The 27,895-nt window shown below is 40.0% G+C and overlaps 1 protein-coding gene across 1 annotated transcript in view; it reads right to left on the reverse strand.

Annotated features, from left to right (window-relative positions):
• The window catches only part of EYS (eyes shut homolog), a 1,118,553-nt gene that overhangs the window by 52,384 nt on the left and 1,038,274 nt on the right, over positions 1 to 27,895 (reverse strand). Inside the window, exon 42 of the mRNA XM_074861787.1 lies at positions 18,704 to 18,876. Within this exon, the coding sequence (XP_074717888.1) occupies positions 18,704 to 18,876 (173 nt within the window). The remainder of the gene's footprint in view (positions 1 to 18,703; positions 18,877 to 27,895) is intronic.

Genomic DNA, 27,895 nt, shown 5'->3' on the forward strand with positions numbered 1-27,895 from the left:
TCTGAGAAACCTTTCCTAGCACAGACTTGGAGTCTGCAGCAACACAGAGTGTACCCTCCCATTTATTAAACACTATTTCACACCTGGCACATTATGCCTTGTTCTGTGATCTTAAATGGGAGCCAGGAAATTTCCATATGAAACAGTGATTTTGTCCTAATTAGAGAAAATGGCAATGAGTTCTCAACGTCTGACTGAACGTAACCTCAAGACTCAGACCTTTGTGAGTCATGTGCTGCATTGGAGGAAGAACACAACTCTCACATATTCAAATTTGGTGTTGGCTGCAGTCCACTAGTATTTCCTCAGATTACCTGAACATGCCTAAGGGAGGCTCAAGTTCTGCATTTTTTGTTTCTTAGGAAGCTATGACAGACAGGCAGCTCCTTTAATGCAGATTATTCTTCTGTCCTTCCTTTTTTTTTTTTTTTTTTTTCTTTTTATTTATTTAATAAACCACAAAATATTTAAGAGACAAGAAGATTTTAAGATAAAGGAAGTCTTTGTGTTTATTGTCTTTTCCTGCTTCCCTTTATAATAGGAAAGGTAAATTCTATCATGTACCTCCACAGAACCAGGTAATTTGGTTTGTTGACAGAGATCACTGAAGAGCCTATTCCTAACAAGTTATTTGCAGCAGGGTAAAACACTTTATTCTCAGGATGAAGTATGTCATTGTCTCATCTGTTTCCTCAGAGCTTTCTAACTGGGAAGTTATTTTCTTGCTTTTCTACTTTCTCCTTTCAGCATTCCCTATAAAGATGGATTGAACATTGACAAAGGAATGTCCTGCGAAGTGTTCTACAACAGTAGGACCTGAACAGTAGAAGGATGCTACTCCCGCTGAGCAGGTGCTGCACAACATACAGAAAATCGTTACACATCTCCGTATTCTTAGATTATTACTACATACCAGTTTCAGTTTCACTGCAGTTTTGATCCATCCTAGAACAAAAGACTCAAAGATTTCAATTCATACTTACAACTAAAACTGTATCTCATTTAAGCAAGAATAATTTTGGTCCATGAGCTGGGGGGCAGCAAATTTGGGGATACTGAGACAAGACTCAGCTTTTCTTTCTGCGTTTCTGTATGTAACAAAGTGATAGATAGATAGATTTACTGGGTGGAGGTTTTGTTGGAGTCACGACAAAACTGTGTTGATAACAGAACTGTTCCTATTTAAGGTTATATGAAAAAGTTATATATCTTTAAATAGCTTTACCTAAAATGAGGGACAGGCAGCTAGTCTCTTAAGAAGTCAGAAGTGGGAACTGACCTTAGTAAATTAAACATGTTATGCGAAATTTAGTTTGGTAAATTTGGTGTCACAGGAAGTTGCTATCATTTGACTCCAGAGACTATTGCCATTTTTATATGGCCTGTGATACTACATGTGCCCTGGGCTTCCCACAGTACGGAAAAGTTTGGTCTTAAATTGTGGTTTCATCTATTGTTTCCTCCAGCTTTTAAGATAAAGTCTAAGAAAACAGGTTTGAGAGAAAAATTACCAGGCCAAATAGATGATGAAGTTTTATAGCAATAAATTAACAGAAAATTGTACAGAAAGATAAGCAGTTTTATTAAAAATGTTAGTAGCAGTAAATATGGACAGCAGTACCCAGTGTCTGCAAATAGGTCACGTATGCTATATTTGGTCAACTGTCAGATGTCAAAATCTTGACACTGTCAAGTAGACTTAAAATGCTTCTTCAGGACATGTAGTTTGAAACACCTTAGACAGAAGTGACATGTTTTGAAGAATATTGTGCAAAGTTGTGAAGAAGGTATATCAAAGAATATCAATGTGACATTACTTAAGAATTCCTGAAAGCAGGATAGCTATTTCTGAGAGCATGCTGCATGAATGGCTTGCATCCGTGATCTTTAACATGGATGTGCCCTGAATGAACATCTGTATGAAGGCAAGAAGATGGGAGCTCTATCTTCAACCCAAAACATGTTACACATTCTGGTTTGGGCCTTTACCTACACTGCAATTTTACCTACAGTTTACCAGAATTGGGTACAAGAATTGAATGTTTCTCATCAAGCACAAGAACTGCTAATCACTGGCTCCATTGTGTAAACATGACACTTTGTGGTTCTGTTGTGTAAGCCAGACATCACCCACGGCTTGGTAATGACTTCATGACTTCACCATTGAAGAGGTGATAGGAACTGATAAGAGGTGAGCATTTATGCCCCAGCTGCATGATCGCTCAAGAAACAGGAAGTCAGTAAAAATCTATGAGAACTGAGGAAAAAACAAAGGTGGCAGGGTGAGCACAACAACCGACTCAACTGGACAAGGGGTGGTGCACCCCATTCTCCCTCAATGCAGTCGCAGAAGCCATGCTCCACCTTTTTCCTCCTCTCTCATGGAAATGAGTTTGTGCAATACCTGCCCCTCCTCGTCTGGTATGCTAATCAGCTGAGAAGATGAAATTAAAAGGTGACAGAAAACTGCTGTGTGTGCATCCACCACCCAAGATTACCAGACCTGAGACAACTTTGACGCTCTGCCTTACCTTGCCTTGCCTATAGATTTATAAGAGAACACATTGCTTATTATCCTTTTCCAAGTTTAAGTTCTTTCTACTGCAAGTAAAACTTTTTAACCTGTCGTTTGGTGTTGTTTTACCTTAATTTAACCTGAGGGGATCACAGAACTTTTACGACTCCCTGGGCTTCCAGTCTGGGTTGTGACAGATGTCTACATAACAGCTGACCATCTAAAGTTCCACTTTATGTCAGTGGAAAAATTAAGCACATTTAGGATGCAGTGCCCTTCATATAAAACACCTACCTTATACAGGTCAAGTGAACAGTATTCTAAAATGTTTATTTCACCCCACCAAATACAAGAGTCACATTGGATTGTAAGTCAGAGTAAAGTATTATAGACTTCTAAAGTTAGGTGGGATGAAGCCTACCTTCTCTGTATCCTGCAACTGCTTCCCCCATTCTGCATGTTCTTTGTCTCTCATCTTAATCGCCATAAAAGGTAAATGATTTAGAAATTCTGAACTAATTCTCTGTGAAATCAAGGAAACACATTTTTCTGATTTTAAACAATGGGAACCATAGAGCACTCAGAAACTAAATTATTTGCACAAAGTTGCTCACAAAGTTGTGCCCAAAGTCTGGAGTATATTGAAGAATTGAGTATAGATCTCTGAACTCCAGGTTAGAGCACAGTCACTAAACATTCTTTGCAAAATGACCTTTTAATTTCTTAATCTTGGGTGTCTGAGCACAGCCCCTTTCAAAACATCTGACAAGAAGCACTTTTCATAAAAATGTCCATCTTTGAGTACCTGAGCATTTCCTCTCAGCTCTTTATGGTCTTTTCATCCAGTTTTAACTGTGCATTTTGCTGGGGCCATGAAGTACATTCAATAACATATCCAGCATTGTAGGGGCTTAAGACATCTCTGCTGTGCTATAGCTTCCAGATGTGGTAACAGACACCACCAGCCAACAGCTTTTGGGATAAACAATTTATCTCAGAATAACAGCACAGTAACAAATACAAATCAGTAGCACCATTACCCAAGTCAAAACAACCATTACCCGAGTCAAAAGCTTATATTTCTGGCTAATTCAATATCTCTAGCTTGACAGTTATTCCATATTTTATATGTTTCTGGACTGCCACTTATAGAGTTTATACCACATTTTTAATCATGTTTCTTCTCTACACGAAGTATTAGATCTTTATCTAATCACATCAAAAAGTTAAAGGTTATCAGTAAATGTGCATCAGTGTAAAACATTCAGTCTTTGAGATATCTTTCATGCAGTGACATTCATTAGTTTGATTTTAACACAGACTAGTTTGCCATACTCTTACATATTTGTAACTTAAAAAAAAAAACCAACCCTGTATGAAAAATACAGTGATTAGTAAAACTGTGTCAAGCAACATAACTCCACCTTTTCCTTTTATTCTCTTTCTTTTCACTCATTATAAAGCTATGGAGCCAAGAATGTGCAGAAAATGGTATCATCTTATATCTCTCTTTTATTTGAAACAGTCTTTGAGAACATTGTAAAATGTTTGGGGCTGGTTTAAACAGCAGAGGGCACAGCTAACCACACTGGGTTATTTCCCTTTTCCTGCCTAGACACCATCCAGGCTGATTTCCACTCTTGCCCTTTCAGCGTACAGTCTGAAGTGGTAAAGAACAGAGATGTGTCCCAAAGGCTCTGATTATGAGCCATGTAAAAACACACTCCAAATTAACACTGTGCCTAAAACACACACTGTTCTGATAGAGTACTGATGCCTTTTATCTACTTTTTGTCCTTGATCTTGTGTTGTGTCTCTCTGTCAGTCCTGCGTCGTTCATCATTGTCCTCTTCTGCATTCCCAGTACTGAACAAGTAATGAGGTATGATATGTCCCATTGCCTCATAAACAAATAATGACAAATTATCCCATTATATAAATATATTAATATGGTTGGTTACCTATTTCCCTAACATTGTACATCTAATCAGAGGTGAGCATGAGTGGGAGGTAAAAAAAATCAACTATCATTTGAAAAGCATCTTAACAAAGAGAAGACAATAAAGTGATAAAGAAGAAAGAGAATAATGGTTTCATCATCTTTGAATTTTCTCTTATGAGTTAAAATTAATGTTCCTTTCAGCGCTCACTGCCAATACATCTTGAACCACAGCTTTACAATACATTGCTAATACCAAAGCAGATGAAAGAGATGAAGACTTAATGATACAGAATTACAATCAGATAATCCACTTTTCTATATATCATTGACTAACTGTGAACAGTTATCAGCTCAGTGTCTGGCTCCAGGATCAGTACCCATATAGACTGTGGGATGAGTATTATTCAGTTCTCCTAAACACCATCTCATATATTTGCAAAGACAATATTGAAAAAGGAATGGAAATTACTACCAAGCATTGTATTTTCCAGTCTTACAGGCTGTGGTGGGTTGACCCTGGTTGGATGCCAGGTGCCCACCAAAGCCGCTCTATCACTCCCCTCCTCAACTGAACAGGGGAGAGAAAATATAATGAAAGGCTCATGGGTTGAGATAAGGACAGGGAGAGATCAGTCACCAATTACCATCATGGGCAAAACCGACAAAACTTGGGGAAAAACTGATTTAATTTATTACAAATCAAATCAGAGTAGGATAATGAGAAACAAAAAATAAATCTTAAAAACAACTTCCCTCCACCCATCCATTCCTCCTGGGCTCAACTTTGCTCCTGAATTCTCTACCTCCTCCCTGCCAGCAGCACAGGGAGTCAGGGAATGGGGGTTGAGGTCAGGTTCATCACCCATTTTCTCTGTTGTTCCTTCCTCCTCAGGGGGGAGGACTCCTCACACTCTTCCCCTGCTCCAGCATGGGGTCCCTCCCACAGGAGACAGTCCTCCATGAACTTCTCCAATGTGATTCCTTCCCACAGGCTGCAGCTCTTCACCAACTGCTCCAGCGTGGGTCCCTCCCATGGGGTGCAGTCCTTCAGGAACAGACTGCTCCAGTGTGGGTCCCCCACGGGTCACAAGTCCTGATGGCAAACCTGCTCCAGGTAGACCCCACCCCCCTGCTACCAAAGCTTGCTATGCAAACCCAATACACAAGCTGTACAAAAGTCTTCAGAAACGTGACCTTTGTCATCACAAAATTCTGCAGCTACTCTTTCTCTTAGAGGTTTGCAGTATAGCTCTTAATAAACCAAAACTTACTCTTGAGCACAGAAGTATTGATGAACAGAGTGCAAAATGTTTTCTTAGCTGAGTTTAGAAAAATTATTTTTAAGGCAGCTGGGTTATTCCTCATCTTACTCATCACGTTTCTAAAGAAGCCGCAAGAAGATTGGATGTCTGAGCTAGAACACATGCTCCTGGTGGAATTAACTCACTTAACAAAGTGATATGAAGCGCTGTACAGACATGTAATATATGTAGCATAATTTGGGAAGGAAAGGCAAGATGGGGGAGCTAAACTGGCATTTAGAATAGAATAGAATAGAATAGAATAGAATAGAATAGAATAGAATAGAATAGAATAGAATAGAATAGAATAGAATAGAACAGAATAACTTCAGTTGGAAGAGACCTACTATGACCATCGAGTCCAACTGCCTGACCAATTCAGGGCTGACCAAAAGCTAAAGCATGTCATTAAGGGCATTGTCCAAATGCCTCTTAAACACTGACAGGCTTGGGGCATTGACCAGATCTCTAGGAAGCCTCTTCCAGTGTTTGACCAAACTCTCAGTAAAGAGATGTACTATCCAGAAATGGATATGGGAGAAGGACTAAGATGTACGCCAACTGTGGAGGCAGTCTCTTCCTGGCTTCAGAACTTTGAAGAGAGTCTTGGAACCTCCTCATCTCTATGGGCGAGTGCCTTAGATGTCAGGAGCACCCCAAGAAATCGGTTCTCTTCCACCCCAGTCAGAGGGAAAGGGAAACCTAGGCGCATGACACGTGGCGAACTTTGGTTCTTCCTGCGTGACCAGGGGGAGGACATGAGGAAGTGGAATGGTCAACCCACCTTCAAATTGGAAGCTCGTGTACATGAATTGCGAGGAAAGACACCTGCCAAGAAGAAGACATCCAAGAAGGTTGTTAATGTAGCTGGCGTGAAACCGCAAGAAAGTAATCAGCGATCTCCCAGATACAGGAAGACTGAGATCACCTCCCTTGGCCCTGATGAAGGAGTTTCCGGCCTGGCACAGCAAGGGTCAGACAGTGAATACTCTGACCAAGAACAGGAATAGAGGGCCCCTGCCTCCAGCCAGGAGGAGGAAAGGGATGATCGGGTGTATTGGACAGTGTGGATTCGATGGCCTGGCACATCAAATCCACAGAAGTACCAGGCTTTAATCGATACTGGGGCACAGTGTACATTAATGCCATCAAGTTATAGAGGGGCAGAACCTATCTGGATCTCAGGAGTGACAGGCGGATGTCAAGAACTGTCAGTACTGGAGGCCGAGGTTAGCTTGACCGGGGATAAGTGGGAAAAACATCCCATTGTAACTGGCCCAGAAGCCCCTTGTATCTTGGGCATTGACTACCTCAAGAGGGGGTATTTCAAAGACCCAAAAGGATACCGATGGGCTTTTGGTGTGGCCAGTGTGAACATAGAGAAGGTCAAACAGTTGTCTAATCTGCCTGGCCTCTCAGGAGATCCTTTTGTTGTAGGACTGTTGCGAGTTAAAGAACAACAGGTGCCAATTGCTATGAGGACCGTGCACCGATGGCAGTATCGCACGAACCGAGACTCTCTGGCTCCCATCCAAGAACTGATCCGTCAACTGGAGACCCAAGGTGTCATCAGTAAGACACATTCACCTTTTAATAGCCCAATATGGCCAGTGCAAAAGTCTGACGGAGGGTGGAGGTTGACAGTAGACTATCGTGGCCTGAACGAAGTGACGCCACCACTGAGTGCTGCTGTACCAGATATGTTAGAGCTCCAGTATGAACTAGAGTCAAAGGCAGCCAAGTGGTACGCCACAATCGACATCGCCAATGCATTCTTTTCAATTCCTTTGGCAGAAGAGTGCAGGCCACAGTTTGCTTTCACGTGGAGGGGTGTCCAATATACCTGGAATCGACTACCCCAGGGGTGGAAGCACAGCCCCACTATTTGTCATGGACTAATTCAAACTGCACTGGAAAAGGGTGATGCCCCTGAACATCTACAGTACATCGATGACATCATTGTGTGGGGCAACAAGGCAGAAGAAGTGTTCAAGAAAGGACAAAAAGTAATTGAGATTCTTCTGAGAGCTGGGTTTGCCATAAAGAAAAGCAAGGTCAAGGGACCAGCACAGGAGATTCAGTTCTTGGGAATAAAATGGCAAGATGGACGCCGCCATGTGCCTATGGAGGTTGTCAACAAGATAGCAGCTATGTCTCCACCGACCAACAAGAAGGAAACACAAGCTTTCTTAGGACTTGTGGGATTTTGGAGGATGCACATTCCAGGTTACAGTCAGCTGGTGAGCCCTCTCTATCAAGTAACCCGAAAGAAGAACAATTTTGAGTGGGGTCTTGAGCAACAACAAGCCTTTGAGCACACCAAACAGGAGATAGCTTGGGCGGTAGCTCTTGGGCCTGTTCGGACAGGACCAGATGTGCAAAATGTACTTTACACATCAACTGGGGAGCATGGCCTCACATGGAGCCTCTGGCAGAAGATAGCAGGTGAAACTCGGGGTTGACCATTAGGATTTTGGAGCCGGGGATATCGAGGATCAGAAGCCCACTACACTCCAACTGAAAAGGAGATACTGGCAGCATATGAGGGGATTCGAGCCGCTTCCGAAGTTGTTGGTACAGAAGCACAGCTCCTCTTGGCACCGCGATTGCCTGTACTACATTGGATGTTCAAAGGAAACATCCCTTCTACACACCATGCAACCAGTGCTACCTGGAGTAAATGGGTAGCGTTAATCACGCAACGAGCTCGACTGGGAAAACCCAACCGTCCAGGAATCCTGGAAGAGATCATGGACTGGCCAGAAGGTAGAGATTTTGGAGCACTGCCTGAGGAGGTGGCTCGTGCCCAAGAAGCACCACCATATAACAAATTACCAGAAGATGAAAGGCGGTATGCTCTGTTTACTGATGGATCCTGTCGTGTGGTAGGAAACCATCGAAAGTGGAAAGCTGCTGTGTGGAGCCCCACAAGGCAAGTCGTTGAGGCCACTGAAGGAGAGGGCGAGTCAAGTCAGTTTGCAGAAGTAAAAGCGATCCAACTAGCCCTAAAGATTGCTGAACGAGAAAAGTGGCCAGTACTGTATCTCTACACTGACTCCTGGATGGTGGCTAATGCCCTGTGGGGGTGGCTACAGGAGTGGAAGAAGACCAATTGGCAGCGCAGAGGTAAACCCATCTGGGCTGCTGCACTGTGGCAGGACATCGCTGCCCGAGTGGAAAACGTGGCTCTAAAGGTACGTCATGTAGATGCTCACGTGCCCAAAAGCCGTGCCACCGAAGAACATCAAAACAATGAGCAAGTAGACAAGGCTGCTAAAATTGAAGTAGCTCAGCTGGACCTGGACTGGGAGCGCAAGGGTGAGCTATTTGTAGCTCGATTGGCCCATGAAACATCCGGGCATCTCGGGAGAGATGCAACGTACAGATGGGCTCGTGATCGAGGGGTGGACCTGACCATGGAGGCCATCTCACAGGTCACTCATGAATGCGAAACATGTGCTGCAATCAAGCGAGCCACACGAGTAAAGTCTCCCTGGAACAGAGGGCAATGGCTGAGTTTTCGATATGGTGAGGCCTGGCAAATTGACTATATTGGACCATTGCCACGAACACGCCAAGGCAAGCGCTACATACTCACCATGGTGGAAGCAACTACTGGTTGGCTTGAGACGTACCCTGTAAATCATGCCACTGCCCGAAATACCATCTTAGGTCTTGAAAGGCAAATTTTATGGCGACATGGTACTCCTGAAAGAATCGAATCAGACAATGGAACCCATTTTCAAAATAATCTCATAAACTCCTGGGCAAAGAAACATGGCATTGAGTGGGTGTATCACATCCCTTATTACCCACAAGCGTCTGGAAAGATTGAAAGATACAATGGACTGTTGAAGACTATGTTGAGAGCATTGGACAATGGGGGATGGAAACACTGGGATATAAATTTAGCAGAAGCCACTTGGCTAATTAATACCAGAGGATCTGTTAACCGTCCTGGTCCTGCCCAAACAAAACCCCTTCATACTGTGGGAGGAGATAAGGTCCCTGTAGTACACACAGGGAAATGGCTGGGGAAGGCAGTATGGATTGCTCCTCCCTTGGGAAAAGGCAAGCCCACTCGTGGGATTGTTTTTGCTCAGGGACCTGGATGTACTTGGTGGGTAATGCGGGAGAATGGGGCTACTCAGTGTGTGCCTCAAGGAGATTTAACCTTGGGGAGAAAATAATCTGTGGGCTGAGTTGTATGTTGCAGGAAGTGATGGAGGAAGTAGGAACGACGAAGAGTGAACCAGATACGTGCGATGATGACCCAAACCTAGCCGGTGCTGGAGTCCAACAGTCAAACATACTGCTCCTGTCCTGAACATCCATCTTGACAGATGGCAGCCAAGTCACTGAACATCTGGAGGAGTGAAGAAAGCTTACGGAATGAATAAATGAGTGTTATGTGGGACCTGGGCATGACGTAAATGGTATGGAATAAGGGGTGGAGACTGTATCGGGTCTGGCTGAGCCAGAATTGGTTTTCCCCTGTAGCAGCCCTCATGGTGCTGTGTTTTATGCTGGGAGCTGGCAGGGTGTTGATAGCACACTGGTGGTGTGGCTACTGCTGAGTAGTGCTTACACAGCACCAAGGCTCTTTCTGACATTTCCCCCCCACAGTGGGATGGGGTGGGCAAGATCTTGGGAGGGGACACAACCAGGACAGCTGACCCGAACTGACCAAAGGGATATTCCATACCATATGACGTCTGCTCAGTATAAAGCTGGGAGAAAGGGGGAAGGGGGTGGGGTCACCCTTGGTCCTCCGAGGCAACCACTACGCGTATTGGAGCCCTGCTTCCTGAGAAGGCCCGACATCGCCTGTTAATGGGAAGTAGAGAATAAATCTGTTTTCTTTTTTTGCTTCCGCGCGCGGACCTTTGCTTCGCTTTGCTTATATTAAAACTGCTGTTGTTTTACCCACAAGGGTTGTTTTGTTTTCCTATCTTATTTTCTTTCCCTTCTTTGCCCTATTGAGAAAAAAAGGGGAAAGGGGGGGGAAGTGATAGAGCGACTTGGTGGGTACCTGGCATTTAGCCAAGGTCAAACCACAACAAAATGTTTCCTAATGTCCAGTCTAAACCTCCTCTGGCACAGCTTTGAATCATTCCCACGTGTCCTATCACTGGATACCAGGGAGATGATATCGACACATCCCTCTCCAAGTTCCCTCCTCAGGAAGCTGTACAGAGCAATGAGGTTGCCACTCAGCCTCCTTTTCTCCAGACTAGACAAGTCTAAAGTCCTCAGTGGCTCCTCATAGGACATTCCTTCCAGCCCTTTCACCAGCCTTGTTGCCCTCCTCTGGATGCATTCAAGGACCTTCACATACCTTCTTAAATGTGACTAAAAAAAGCCACACCAATGCTGAATACAGGGAGATAATCACCTCTTTTTCCCAGCTGGTTATGCTGTGTTTGATGCACCCCAGTTTGCCCTCTTGCTGCCAGGGCGCACTGCTGACTCATATTGAGCCTGCTGTCCAGCAGCACCCCCAGATCCCTTTCTGCAGGGCTGCTCTCCAGCCACTCCCCTCCCAATTCATACTTGTGCCTGGCATTACTCCATCCTAGGTGCAGAATCCAGCATTTCAACTTGATAATTTCATCCCACTAATCATAGCCCAATGCTCTAACCTATCTAGATCCCTCTGCAAGGCCTCCTGTCCCTCAAGAGAGTCAACAGCACCTCCCAGTTTGGTATCATCATCAAGCTTGTTAATGAACTCCTGCATCCAGATCACTGATAAATATATTGAACAGGACTGGCCTTAGAGTTGAACCCTGAGGAACACCACTGGTGACCGGTCACCAGCCAGATGTAGCCCCATTCACTACAACCTTTGAGCTCTGCCCTTCAGCCAGTTCTTCACCCAGTGTACCATGAACCCACTCATCCCAGAGTTGGACAACTTTTTCAGAAGCATGCTGTGAGGGACAGTATTAAAAGCCTTACTAAAATCTGGAAAAACTAGGCTGGTGGCCTTATCACAGAAGGATATCAAATTAGTTAAACAGGACTTTCCCTATGTGAACCCATCTTGACTGTGCCTGATGATTGCATTGTTCTTCAAATGCCTTTCAGTACTACCCAGTATAATCATCTCCATAATTTTTCCAGGAACTGAGGTTAGACTAATATGTCTATGTTTTCCTGGGTACCTCACACCCTTTTTGTGGTTTAGAATAACACTGGCTAGCTTCCAGTCAGCAGGCACCTCCCCAGACTCCCAAGACCCTTGGTAGATGATAGAGAAGGGTCCTGCCATAACATCTGCCAGCTCCTTCAGAACCGTGGGATGAATCCCATCAGGACCCATGGACTTGGGAACATTCAGCTGATACAACTGGTCTCTTACAATTTCGGTGTCCACAAATGGAAAGTCACTGTTCCCTCACTTGTGGTCCTCCAATTCAGGGGACTGGGCAGCCCAAGGTCTACCAGTATTATTAAAGACTGATGCAAAAACCACATTTGAATGTCTCCACTTTTTCTTCATCCCTATTAGTCAGATGACACCTTCAACAAGTATCTGTCCAATGTTTTCTTTAGACCTCCTCTTGTTATTAACATACTTAAAAAAGCCCTTCTTGTTATTTGAAACAACACTGGCCAGTTTTAACTCTAATTGAGCTTTAGCCTTTTGTGTCTTTTCCCTGCATAAACAAACCACAGATCTGTACCCTTCCTGTGAAGACTGACCTTGTTTCAAGAGATCATACAGTTTCTTTTTGCTCTTGAGCTGCATGAGAAGTACCCTGTTCAATCAATCCGGTCTTCTGCCTTCCTTGCTTGACTTACAACAGAGTGGAATTGCCTGCTCCTGTGTATTTAGTTTATATGTTTTGCTAGTTCTACATTAAAGATGTTTTCTTTAATAGGCAACCTGCTTTCCTCACGGGAAACTCTGGGAAGTGCAAGGAAGAAAAGATTTGGGGTGCTGGAGCTGCAGAGCAGTTCAAGGTGGTAGTAGAAGACTCTTGACATCTGGAAGACTATTGTATGAGGATTTAGTGAACCACATAATGGGTAATTCAAGTGTATGCCTTCCCCTCCCCATCCTCAGTAAAAACTTAGGTATTCCTTTTATTTGTCTTGTGGCATCAGTAGTCATGGAGCCCACGGGCCCTATTAGTTTAGCTTATTTCTGTAATCATGTTGTGGACTAGTAGCTTGCATTTCTGGTTGGAAGTTGAGAGTTGAAATAATAAATGTGATTTCACTGCTCAAGGATGAAAATATGAATCTGAAAAAATGATAATACAGCAGCAACATTAATAGTGTGTGAGTGTGTCTATGACTGTTTTGTTCTGTTTTTATGACATTCCTCACATTGGAGGGGAGGGGGAAATTAAGGCCCAGATAAAAGCAAATGACCCAGAAAATAATTTCAACAGAAAGAAGAGTAACCCTGATCAGCATTCCCCAAAGTCTCCTACCACTGACCAGAAACCTTGTGATGCAGGTTTTTTTTTTTTTTTAATCTGAGGAAATTCCCTTTGGGCATCTGCTGTCACCTAACTGCATGATTTAGTCTGCAGACCCAAACAACTCTGAAGGTGACATTGTGTGCCAAACATAGCTGCACAGAAGGCTGATTTTTTCTTGCAGGCTGATTTTCACTCTACAGAGCTTGGAGCAAGTGACTATTCCCACTTTAGCACCTTGAAATGAATTTTATACATGGGGGAGAATACATCTTACAGAAAACTTGCCAGAAACCTTTGGACTGTGAAGCATTACCATAAATGTTGCTCAGAAATGTTTCAAGGAACATACTTGCAGATTGCTCTGAACACATGCTGTGAATGTCCTTTTCGGTGTGTGTTTGTTAAATACAATGTCAGTTAGGACTCTGTTTTATGTTGTCACATACATACATATGTGAAACACATAGTAAAACTAAAACACTGAAGTTTGGCCATTGTCACAATTGACACTAAAACACTGCCATTGACACAATTACTCGTCTTAACAACACACATTCCTTTGAAATTTTTCTCCTTTTAAATTTACCTTTGTGCTTACAAAGTGCTTGCTGTTGATTTCTGACTTAATAAAATGCTTCATATTATGACCAACAGCTTCCCAGAAGGGGACAGTTTCTTGTGTAACATATAATTAACAACAACATCAAGAGTTTAGAAGTCTAGGTGTTCATTTTCATTCCTGGTGAATGAACCATTTCTGCTTCATTCACATTTAGGAGGCCATCACAACTCCACAGTACAATGATACCCTGGTATTTCCTCTTTAAAATTTCTGCATCTTATATATCAGAATTCCTTACACTTAGATATTTCAAACATTATATTTTATATTTTACAGACCATATCAGTTTCCTGTACCAACCAGGGAATGCTCCCTGTCTGTACTTAGATGAAAGTGTTAAAAAAATTAGGAAAAATAAATAAAGGGTGATTACAGAGATGGTCACAATTGAACAACTCTTTGTTTGTTTGTTCGTTCGTTTGTTTGAAGGTACAAGAACCGTGTCTTAAACTCTGCTTATTTTGATGAGATACAACAATACTAATTTTTAATAGTCTAGGCTCATTAAAATGATGTGACTTTTATTTGATGTCAACAGTGATTTGGCCACAAATCATTATAATTAGAATTCACCTTAATTTTAAAAGAGTTGGAGCATGGTGACATGGACATTTCTCTAACGGTCTGAGCTCAAGCTTTCTCTTTGGAATGAACACGCAGCACAGGTTTCATTTAAGTCTTAAATGCTACAAAATGACAAATCTTCCCAGATGACAGACGGTTCTAGTGCTAACCTAATCCTCACTTCCTTCCATAACAAGTTGCTGATATGTCTTCCTGACCAACTTTTAAAAGTAGAAAAATCAAATGTATAGCAAGTATTTTTAAAAGCATTTTACAGAAAAAAAAATGTTCATAGCACTGTTAGACAATGTGTATTCATTTGGTCTGAAATAGTGTTATTTGTCAATACTTTCACTCACCAGTGTGATACTAAATACTGGAGGACATTTACAATCTTCAGGAAACACAACGCAGGAAACTTTTTACTAAATTAAATGTGAAAAGAAATTTATCAGACTAGGGCTTGAATGTTGGTTGTTTTCACACAAAACTACTGAAAAGCCAGAGCTCAATAACTGGACTCAGTTTAAACGATATAGATCCCTTTATGTACAGTTTAAAAAACCAAAGTCACTTGGGAGATTGAGTCAAACTGCCCATATAGATATAATCTCTGTTCCAAATTGTTGCATATTGATGATGCACATTGGTAAATATTTCATTTTCTATTTTAGTAAGTGACTAAATTCTTGTTTCAGGCAACTCCATGGGCAAAAAGTCATGTGACATTTAACTCCTCAAATCAACAATGTTTGCTTATGTGATAAATGCTGGACCACAAACACACAAAACAGCAGAGACAATGGCAGGTGGGGGAACTCAATTAATACCCTTCCCTAGCTACTCCCAGCCCAATGCCAGAAGCCATCAGCCCACCATGAGTCCATCTCCACAATCCCAGAGGAGCACAGAGCCCTAAGGCAGGCAGGAACCTAAATTACAGATTCGGAGGAAAGAACACCCTGTCCCAGGGCTGTCCCAGGAGACTCTCAACCCTAGTGTCCAGGTGTGACACCCACCATGACGAGTCAGTGCTGGAGCACCTTTTGGACAGAGTGGGGTGACTGCCATGGGGTATGATGTGGTATGGGACACATTATGAAGTGCAGGTGAAGAGCATTCTGGAATAGCACAAGATTTATGGATGTTTAAGGGAGGAAAAAAAAACAGGGAGAAGGATGGAATTAGGTGATTTTTGGAAGAACAAATGTGGAAAAACAGAGGGATACAGGGACAAAAAGGCCAGTCACATGTAAATAGTTGGCTGGTCAGTATGCTTGTCTGCCCGTGTCCTTTGCCAGATCAGCGCAGCCTGTCCTCTCTTCTAACTTACATTATCATGCCCCGTCCCCGTTGGCCCATTATGCCCTAGCTATGTAGCTTTCTGAGAGAGATTTCAATATATAATGGTCAACTTGCTGTTACAATAACATGGTCATCTAGTGATAAAAGCAAGCAAAGATGAGTAGTGAGAGATAAGTAATTTTACTATATATATTTGGAAAAATGAACATGCTTTTAGGAAGCTCTTCTTGAAACCTGAAACAAGCATAATGTAACTAAGATAAACTCAGAGCAATTGTTCCCAGCCTGCATACTGCAGTATGCTCCATCGGCTTCAGAAACAGAAGAAAAATCCTTGTTAGTCCCAGGAGCTTGTCTGGTTTTCCATATTTATATAAGATGGTCTAATAGAAGTTACTATCTGTCCTTAGATTTTTGCCTCATTTGTAATATTTAAGGTAGCCCTATAATTTTCTCACTTTTAGAATGTTGTGCATTTTCTATAAAATGATGTATTTTTAACTTGTCATGCCAAGCATTTTTTTTTTCCATTTAATAGTGACAATAGTTTTATTGTCACTTTTTCTTACATATTTGTAGAGATTGATGTTGTTATTGTAACTTCCAACTCTTAACAGAGGCCAATTTGAGCTCTGATATGGGCAAGACTTTTATCAGTGGGCTCATTTGTGGCTCTGTCCACATCTTTATTTATCCTTTGTCTATTGTAAATAATCTCTGTTGGTAGGAGTAGCAATGCTGGCATGAAATCTGCAGTTCTATTTGGTGCATTTCCTATATTCATTTTATCAAATAATCACTGTAACATCTTGCACATTTCTTGGTGATGAAGACCAACTATTATTTGATAAGCATTTAGGAGAAACAAGCTTTTCTTCAGTGTTTCAGACACAAAGTAGCATGCACTTGGTTACTAATCTTAACAGTAGAGGCAATATTATTGTATATCTTAAATGGGAGATGATTCATCAAAATGCATATGCCTAGACTTCAAATTTTATGGATCATTTCTTTTTAATAAATTTATTATCTGGGCCATTCATTCTGTTATAGTAAACAATTAAATTTGTCTTCTGTTTCTAATATAATTTACATTGTTCTACCATTGTAATTAGGCAATCTATTGCTATCTTCAAATACCTCACCAAATGTATGGCTTTGATGCTGTTAGGGCTATCCCTAAGGCTGCACCAGACTTCACTGCATTGTGACTGTTTCTCCCCTCTGTTCCATTTTAGTGTATGTGATAAAAAGGCCTTTTGCAGCTCATTTTAAATTTCAGTGCAATGTCCAGCTTAATAAGACTTCTGTCTGTCCTCAGTTTATTTATATTCTTTCTAATCTCTTAAGACACAGTTCAGTAAAATAATTTTTCATATTTCAATAATTTTTTATGTTGTGGGCTTATTGACCATAGATTTATACTCTGTCCTATGAAGCTGGGTTCTATCCCATTTTGCTTGCTTACACTGATGATCCAGGCAGAGTTTTCCCTTTCCACTCAATAACATTTCATTCTTTCTGTGCTTTCAAAGCCTTCCACTCTGTAGTCTAATCAAACTAACGAATTTGTGTACTTTGTCTCAATTTAGGCTTTCTCAATTTTTACTCAGACTCTCAATTCAGAGACAGCTATGTACAAAGAGCTGCAGAAGAACCTCATTGAACGACTACAGGGAAAAAAAACATTAGATGATACTCAGAGTTGACAGATGCAAATTGAGGTAGATTACAGAAACAGTTCTAGCTTAGATACAGAATGGTGGGCTCTGAACTCATCATCAGCATTCAAAGAAAGAGGTGTTAAGAGTTTTAATAAGCAGTTTCATGAAAATGTCAGTGTACTAATAAAAGAAAATAGAATGGAAGAAATGTTTAAGAAAAGGACAGAGAGTAAAACAGAAAAATGTCAAACACCACTGTATAAAGGAGTGGCATTATCACACCTTGAATATTGCAGTCAGCTCTGGACCCTCATTTTAAAGAGGATGCAGTGGAACTGAGAAGGAACAGAGAAAGGTTACTAAGAGAGAAAGATTACTAAGGAAGTATCATACATGTTTCATACACTTGCCTACATATTTGTTATTAGCTATCAATTATAAGGGTTATATGAAAACATGAATAATACATAAATGTTTATTTACTAAAAATTTTGGAAATTAAATAAGAGGTAAAGATGTATATGGTATGAAGAAAAAGACAGTGAGGACTTTGATCCAATCGGAACATTGCTTAATATTTATTTTAAAAGGCACTTCATATGCACTGCCGAATCAGCTCAGAACTAGTGGTTATCTTCTATATGCAGATTTTTCAATCATTACCTCTTGCTACATTGAGTGTTAGGGGAAAAGAATACCTTGGACCTTCACACAGAATTTTCTGACCTAGAACACCCATTAGAATCAACACTTGAGGAATAAAAGACCTGCATTTGATAATATTAGTCAAAATGACCTATTTACTTAGCTTATTAATTTCCCTTCATCCTGTCTCCTGTTTCATAGCAAAGCACTTGGTAAATTTTAATTTGTTCCTCTTTTTGACCTGAGAAATGAATCAAATTTTAGCACCTGGTGGTATTTTTACAATCCAGAAAGTCTTGTTTATACACTCCTTTGATTTACAAAGTCTACAAAGTAATGCTTCCTTAAGTGGAGGAAAAATCCAACTACAGGAGAAATTAATGTCTCCAAAGGAGTTTTCTGTCAGATCTCTCTCAGCTTTTCTCCAGGTAAATTAGTAAAACATCAGACACTATTTAGTATTTCCTAGCTTGTCTAGTCTCAGTGTGTTTGATCTCTCTGTCTCCTTTTCTCTGGAGACATGAAAAAACACACGGGGAGGGTTCTCAGCTCAGACATTCTTTGCTTGTGAGTGGATTTTGGGCTGTGGTTGTAGGTGGGGAGGTGGTCACTTTGAGTATTTTGCCTTCAAAGCATTTGACTTGTTTCTTATCACAGCTTCTATGAATGATAGAAACTATGACCAATGCAGAAAGAATATGGTTCTTACCATCACTGCAGAGGATACCAGATCTTCCATATGGACAAAGGCAAACAGCATCTCGCCTGGACTTGGGAAAACACGTAGCACCATTTCCACATGGATTTTCATCACAAGTCATGAACTGGCAGAGTCTTCCAGAGTAGAGTTTAGGGCATTCACAAAACCAATTTTCTGCATCACTGACAAATTTAAATTAAAAACAAAAAAATATGTATAAGTACCAAAACGCACTTAAAACACAATGGTGGGTTTTACTCTCATAGAAAATCAGTGACATTTGACTTTTGGTTGTAATATATTTGTTTTTACTCTCTTAACTTTTTTTTTTTTTCTTGTGTACCTGGCATTAATTATGCCAGGATGTTGTATGGGTGACTTGAGTTGACAGGTCTTTTGGATTTAATTTTATATTTTAATTTATCTTTCCTTTCACATTAAGATATGCGACTTTTCTAATGTCTCACTAGTTATTTGTGCTGCTGCTTTCATAACATGGCCAAAATAACTGCTACAGAAAAACAGCTTTTCTATTATGTCTGAAAAAAGGAAAGAAAGTTAAAAAAAATGTGAAGTTACTGGTTTACTTTGCAAATAGAAACATCATTTGTACATTCAGGTATTACATATAGCTTGTGACACAGTAGGATGTAAAGACAAACTGAAATATGAATGCTTACAGTAGTGATTATATTGACATTGAAGCAGAATAAAGAGGTAGTATCTCTGCTTTCATGTATCTTATGTTCTTAGTCATAGAAAGAATATTAGAATAGGCAAGGGAAAAAATAAGTTGTAATCAGTCTTGAGGGGTGATACAAACATTTAGAAATGTGCATATTCTGTTTATCAATTATCTTTTTTTTATTATACAAATATAACACAATGGCAGATACGGTAGGAAAACCAAAATCAGATAGGAAAAGCAGGAGTGTAAGAAATTCCCATCTATCACTTACTGTATATATAATGTCATTAAACATCTTATTTGATTTTCCCCTTGTTTTATAAGTGAGATCAGATGACAGCTATATAGGTCAGTTCATATGATTACTACACATCCTTGGTATTGAACAGAAACATGTCTGTCTTATACTTGGTAAGGTCACATGTGCCTGTGGGTATGAATGCAGAAGACATGATGTGAGCTGTATCAAACCACAGTCATTATGTTTTTCCAGATAATAGCATAATCATTAGGATGTTCAATGATAAAATGTCAAATACCTGTGATTTCTAAAAATACGTTCACTGCTTATAATATCCATGTAATCAGGTTAGAGAAAATAATCTGGAGCTGAGTGAACTCCTGTATTTAAGAGTGAAATAAGTGAGTCTTGCGACTGTCTTTGTGCATAGCAGTTGACTAGTGTGTTTCTAAACTGACCACCCGCAGTTCTGGGGAGCAAGGATCTCAGCTGGAGAGTCTATCAGAATGAACCTCATGAATAATGCCTCCAGACAGCTTTGCAAAAGAAAATTGCTATCAACTGCAATAATAAATTTCTGTGTGCAGCGTATTCTATTTATAGATCTGCTGCAGACACCAGGAGAGGAATGTAAATGAGATACTGGATTGCTTTTGGTTGTGCGGCATCTAGAAGCCTGCTTTCAATGGGTTTAATATCAGCATTACACAGTTCAGCTAGTTAAAAAAGCAACAATGAACTGAATTCTTTCTGGAAATCTACAATTGATGGTGATGATCTCTAAAACTAGCTATCAAATGTTTTCTATCTGTTTATAGAAGAGAAGACAGATCATCGCTGCTAACTGCCAAAATACAGAGACTTTAGTCTTCACCTTTTAAAAAAATGATTTTCATTCATTCTTCTATTGAGCTGTATATGTCAGCATTGGCCATTTCTTTTTGTAGTCTTTTGCTATTCTGGAGAAGATTAAAAATAACTGGTCTCATAACAAATTGTGAGGAGTTTATTGTTATCACACTGAGCAATGTTCTAACATTTCACTATTGATGCCATAACATCCTAAGAACAAAGAAGAGTGATTCCCAATGAGGCAAAGAAAACAGGTTTTAAAAGTTCTTCAGAATAATACAAAGCTTGAAAATATAACAGCTAACCACACAGAAAAAATATCACAGACAATTCACATGTATTAGTATACTGAAACATGAAGTCTCAAATGAGTTATTATTCTCTCTCAAAGCAGTCTGTCACTATATTTGGTTAAGAAGAGGACAAGACCTTCCATATTCTGCTGAATTAATCTCAGCTGCAAGAAACATATAAATGTCTGAATGACCAGGGACTTCTCTCCTCCCAAGTGGATTTTATAATTTCAGGATATCCTGCTATCCTTTATAAATGCAAGAAACAAATGACAGGGGACAGCAATTCAGAACAGTGATATCTTTTGCCCACGCTGTACACCTGTGAATGACTCCAAGAACAAGTCATTGGATAATTACATACATAAGCTGAATAAAGTGAAAAATGCGTGAAAGAAACAAGAAAAATATCAGAACTTTGAGGCTTCAAAATTGGAATCAAATTTGTAGTGTTTTGCTGAAATGTGTTATATGTCTATATTAGTGTTTGAGTTTAGATCCGAAACATGGTTTTGAAGCGAACCTCCTTGTTGTCCCCAGTTGAAATGCCTTGATTCACATTGTGGAGTGGTCTCAAGAGTACCTCAATTCAATTTCTCTCAGATGAACCTGCACCAGAAGATTGTCTCACACCTCAGGTACTCCAGCTGCTAATGGGCATTCAGTCCATGGGCCAGACTAGGTCTAGTGTGAGTTAAAGCTCCCTGAAACATGAATAATGGGGATGTTGGGTCCTCAGCACTAATTGATCAGCCCTGTAAATCTAATCCTATTGAACTACATTATCTGCTAATATGGATGCCGATTTATAAGGCATTAAAAGAAAATCAGACAGCCATGGTGTATATTATATATCAAAAAAGTCTCCAGATTTTAAACTGGAGTACTGATGAACTCCAGAAGTAGATAAAGAAAAAACCTAACCATCCACAATCATATGAAGGAAGAATGTCACAAACAATGAGAGAAAATGGGAGAAGAAACAGAAAGAGTATAGAAAAGGAGTGGAAGAGACAAGAACAATTCTCCTAGAGCACCATCATCTCACATCACCAGCCTTATGATATGTGAAGAAAAAAGTGTAAGGAAGATGAACTGTTCTCTGATATTCTTATAATCCTCCTCTGAAATGGTAAGGGGGACACTTTTCATTACCATTTCCCATGCTAAAATATCCCTTTGATCTTTAGTCTACACATTAGATTGGAAAAAAAATCATCAGGAAGAATTTGCATGGTATGATGTGATATTGGTAATTCAATAATACAAATTTTTCTCCTTGAATCAGTAGTACATCAGTGACCTAATTTAATGAAATTAAAGTTTTGTATAAGATTGACACCTTTGGGATGCCAACACAGGTTTTGATAACATTTTAAAAAAATATTACATAATGCAGAGGAGACTGTATTGTAACACATTAATAATACAGTCACAGATGTATTTAACTGCAGTTTTTGACTTTTAAACTAATTCTGGTTTTAAAAGAAAAGATTATAATCCCTCTGTACAATGTGCCATAGACATAATTTGTACTCTGGTGATACAGTGCTCTGGTTCTCTGAAGCAGAGTATAATTTCACATATGCCTGTGCTTTTTCCATCTCTAAAGTGGGATCATTATGCTCTGTGATTCCCACTGAAAGCACTGTACATGCAATTTGTGTAGTCGTATGTGAGAGGACTTTCCTGAAAAGAAGCGCGCTCAACGCCCTTTAATCACGACAGTGCTAAGCTGAGAATGTCAAAAACTACATGTTGCAGTGAGTTCAATATTTAACGATACAAGTTCTTTTAGTTCTCTTGCTATATTATCTGGGCCAAAGCTATGGAAGGTGGAGGGAACAGCTTCCCAAGCTTTTTCAGTTAATAAGTAGTAGATGTAATTCTGTTATTTTAAAGTTGTTGCTATCATCTATTCCTAGTGCCATTTTGTTTTAAAGTACTGGAAACTGAAAGAAAGACCATACTTTATCAGTTTAAACTTTAAGTTGAATTACTCTTCATGAAAAGATTCATTAAATCTCTTTCTATAAAATACCAGGATAATGTAAAGGTGATTAGGATCTTCCTTTGAAAGCTTTGTGTAAGAGTCAAATCCACAGAAACTCATTGCAGACAGAAGGATAACCTTATCTCACCAATAATCTTAAAAATATCAAAGGACAACATATAAAGGAGGAATTTCTTCTTGTGCACAGCAGGTGTTTTTCTAGTATATAATATATCTGCCAATCTTTCCTTGTATTATACCACTCCCAAAAATCAATTCAGCTTTCCTGCTGCTTTAGTACTTTCACCCAGGTTTCCTCAATTATGGTATCTTCTCTAGATCTGAGTGCTTTTGTCAGCTTTACTGTTTTGAATCCTTTTTTCCCCTATCAGGAATTACTATTCTGCAAGCTTTGGTGATTCACTTTAAATTTCCTTTCTTTTCAATTTCATATTGGGTTTGAGTGGCAAAGTTTTGGTAGTAGGGGGGTTACAGGGGTGGCTTCCGTGAGAAGCTGCTAGAAGCTTTCCCCCATGTCTGACAGAGCCAATGCCAGCCGGCTCCAAGATGGACCAGCCACTGGCCAAGGCTGAGCCCATTGCTCATATTATAAGAATATTACATATTTAAGAAGGGGAAAATGTTGCTGTGCAACAGAAATTGCAGCTGGAGAGAGGAGTTAGAATATGTGAGAGCAACAACTCTGCAGACACCAAGGTCAGTGAAGAAGGAGGGGGAGGAGGTGCTCCAGGCACCGGAGCAGAGATTCCCCTGCAGCCCGTGGTGCAGACCATGGTGAGGCAGCTGTGCCCCTGCACCCATGGAGGTTAATGGAGGAGCAGATCTCCACCTGCAGCCCATGGAGGACCCCACGCTGGAGCAGGTGGTTGCACCCAAAGGAGGCTGTAGCCCCGTGGGAAGCCCACACCGGAGCAGGCTCCTGGCAGGACCTGTGGCCCCATGGAGACAGAGTATCCCACACTGTAGCAGGTTTTCTGGCAGGACTTGTGACCCTGTGGGGGACCCACACTGGAGCAGTCTGTTCCTGAAGGGCTTCACCCTGTGGAAGGGACCCACGCTGGAACAGTTTGTGAAGAGCTGCAGCCTGTGGGAAGGAATCACATTGGAAAAGTTCATGGAGGACTGTCTGCTGTGGGAGGGACACCACACTGGAGCAAAGGAATAGTGTGAGGAGTCTTCCTCCTGAGGAGGAAGGAGCGGCAGAAACAACATGTGATGAACGGACTGCAAACCCCATTCCCCGTCCTCCTGCGCGGCGGGGGAGATAGAGAAAATTGGGCATGAAGTTAATCCTGGGAAGAAGGGAGGGGTGGAAAGAAGGTGTTTTAAGATTTATTTTTTGTTTCTCATTATCCTACTCTGATTTGATTGGTAATAAATTAAAATAATTTTTCCTCAGGTTGAGTCGGTTTTGCCCATGACAGTAATTGGTGACTGATCTCTCCCTGTCCTTACCTCAACCCATGAGCCTTTTCTTATATTTTCTTTCCCCTGTCCAGCTGAGGAGGGGAGTGATAGAGAGGCTTTGGTGGGTACCTGGAATCCAGCCAGGGTCAACCCACCACAGCTTTCGAAACTGCTTCTCTTTGTATAAACAACCACTGACAGGCTCTCTTTAAACCATGTCTAAATCACTTGTGAACTAAACTAGTTTTGAAAACTCCTAGGAAAAATATTTCCAGTTTGGTTTGGTACAGTCATGGAAAAAAGCTTTTGCTTTATATTTTCTTTGAGACAGGCTTATACTCAGAGTTATACTGCTTCTAGCATGGACTAAATAGGAACTCCCATTTAAAAGATACTTCCAAATTCTTTGATCCAGGTTAAAAATATTGGAGTGGGAGGGTTCCAATTCCACTTCAAAAGGGAGAACAGGAGTGACAAAAAGTTTCCAGCACCTTGCTTGCCTGTGGCAACATATAAGAAAGAGACCACTGCATACAAAATCGTTCACCTCTAACAGAAAATTAATTTATAGGATCCAACTAAGAAATTTACCTAAATAGATGCTTAACCCATCCCAGCCAGGCAACAACATGTATCTGCTCAATCTTATCATTAAGCATATGTATATGAGTTTCCTTGAACAAGAATCCACTCCTGAAACAATTCTTAAACCTTAGAAATTTTACAGGAGTTGTGTTTGAATTATGACTTGGGAAGGACAGAATTCGTTTTATGGAAATAATGGAGGAGGAAGAGCTCTTGTTCACTGGCAGAATATCTATTTCAGACCTTCAAAGATGTCATTATTTTCAGAAATTTAGGACTGTTAAAATTTATTTTAAAATGTACTCATTCAAATATCTCACACAGTATTATCTAACTTTTCAGGATCATGAATTCTCTTCTGGAGTCTTTTATAAACCCTCTTTAACCTCAATTTTCCATTCAGATGGTGAATATATAGGTGATTCCCCATCACAGGAGTACACATCCATTAAAAAGTATGATGACTCCTGTCCTGTAATGTGACAATCATGACCATTCCTGTCACACAAGTGGATACACAATTGTGGTATCAAGCACTTCTGGACACATAACACAACGTTGGATGATTAAGTATCTCTCAGGGAAAAGTACAGCAAGCAATGGTTGGTGAGAACAATTTATGTGGGTAGTAATCCATTCCATGGCCACATCTAGGAAGAGAAATAATGCTCTGTCATGCTGGGTCCATTACAAAGGCTGTAATTAGCTCTGACACTACTCCTTTCCCCAATTTCCTCAGTCTTTTCAGTTAAATCAACGTTTTCTCTTTCCTTGTGTTGTATGGGAAAAATAGTAAATAGATGTTATCATCTGCTAAAATGTATTTATAAAAATGAAACTAAATTTTTTTTTAAAAAGTTGAAAGGCTATGATTTTGATAATAAAATATTAGCATTATATGAAACACAGCCAGGGAAGCACATAAACATTTTCAACATCATAAGGTAGAAGCCAGATCTCTACCTCTCACTGAAATCACATGCTGGTTAACTTCTGTTTGTCCTTTGAAAATCTCTCATAATTCCTTATGACAGAAAGTTTCCAATTGCTCCCAGCAGTCCCTAGAACCCTAAACAGCCTTTGCTTCAATATATCTACAATTTACAGCAGGACTCCTGAGCACCATATCCAAAGCAGTAACACTGAACATTAGTGCACAGCATATTCCTTGTTGCACTATTTTCGCTAAACATGCATTGTATACTATTACTCATTTCTGTTAGAATTTTAAAACAATATTTTAGCACGAAAACATTCATTACTTCAATGACAGATGAATTTATAGGTTGTACAACTATGTAACTTAGTAATTTCCAAGATTTCAAAGTCTCCTCACAAAGCAACTGCAGTTTGCTACACTGATCATGAGGAGATGGATAACAACAAAATTGAAGAACAAAATTTTGAACAGTTTGTAAAATAACAGCATTTACTTTAAATTCACAACATAATAATTTTGAACTATAATGACTATAACCTAAATTCATAACGCTCTACTGTGGCAAGAGAAACAAAGTTAGTGTAAATCTAGGTGTTCGTTATATTTTCTTCTATTTCTGAGTTTCTTCCCAATAATTTTTTTCTGTTTCTAAAACAGATCTTTTATTTATGTATTTACTATTTTAAACTTTCATAGATGCAAACTCTTCCTATTCCATTCTTAATTCTATTTACAGAAAGAAGTTTTCATAACCACTTATTCACTGCGCTGTCACTAGTTCTACCAATTTGCAACTCTAATAATCAGTGGATCAGCATTTCCTTTGTACCTATTTAACACCCATTACCCTTTCTATTTTAAAAAGATTCTTAATCACAAGGGGTTCATCATCAGACTTTCTTGTAAGCCTGGTCTATGTACAACGCTAGAAGCCAGGAACCTCTTAAGAAGTCGCATAAAAGGGTAAGTTAGGCTTTGAACTTGCAGGGGGGGTATAATCAGCTTCCTACAGTGATTTACCCTGTTCACACCGTTATTTCCCAATACCTCCTGTTAATTCAAATGCACAGCCTTCTTTTCAATCCTAGGTACAATCTCAAATCCTCCTAGTTTCAACTTGGTCTCTGAACTTTCTGTTTCTAGCTCAACAAAATGGAGATAATTTTACCATATACATATAATGCAGTGTAACTTTTACATATAAGTGTTAATGTTTATAAAACATAAGCTATGAAGAAAAACAGCAATTACAAAATGTGCTATGAGAACCCGACAACATCGTGATGATACAAGGTAAACCAAGCTGCTTTGAACTGACATAATCTTTACCATTCACTTTGGATACCCCCTTTTCTAACAATCCTACAAATGCCAGAAGAGATAAATTCTGAATAAATGAACTTCATGGAAGAGAGTCTGATTTGAAACTTTTTTAGAGGGTCCATCTGTCCACATTATACCTGCAACCTCTTTTCCTCAGTGATTGCCAAAAGAAAATTTGTAACTCATTTGTTCATTTCTTAGTGAAAACACAAAACTGGGGGCACAGGCATGCACTCTGTTTTATCTCTGGACAGCTAACAGAGCTGCAAGAAGTTTTAAGTGGGACAGAGAAGGTATTATGATAATGCTTTTCCATGGAATGGGATGACTGAGCCATGCTTAGACAACAATATTTTAACATTAATGAGAGAGTCATATCTCTCCACTTTGCCTATTCAGAGCTTGTGCATAGTTTCTAATTTTTTAATTGTATATGTTGTCTATCCATGGACCTTGGAAGCTTGCTGAGTTTTTCTGATTCTTTAAGCTGACACAGGAGAAGATAGTATTCCTCCCTACAAATCATGCCTCGAAGCAGTAAGCATTAGTGGACAGATATTCTCTGCGTTTAGACAGTGGTTAGTGAAATGTAGTCCCTTGTTCCTTCTGCCTATGCATTACAGTAAATATGATTAAATAATAACATAAATTAATATATATTGAAAATGTACTTTTCTTGTACCATGTTATGGTGTAATTAATATATTAAAAATGCACCACTGACCCAATCAGTAAAGATGGCAGTGCAGCACACTGCCTGGACTTTTACACATTATTTGAAAGAGTATAATGAGATATAACTAAAAGTCATTTGCCTATAGAAAATATTTTTTCAAGCTCCTAGTCAAATGAAGTTAA

The sequence above is a fragment of the Strix uralensis genome, chromosome 3 (assembly GCF_047716275.1).
Source record: "Strix uralensis isolate ZFMK-TIS-50842 chromosome 3, bStrUra1, whole genome shotgun sequence".
NCBI classification, from domain to species: domain Eukaryota; kingdom Metazoa; phylum Chordata; class Aves; order Strigiformes; family Strigidae; genus Strix; species Strix uralensis.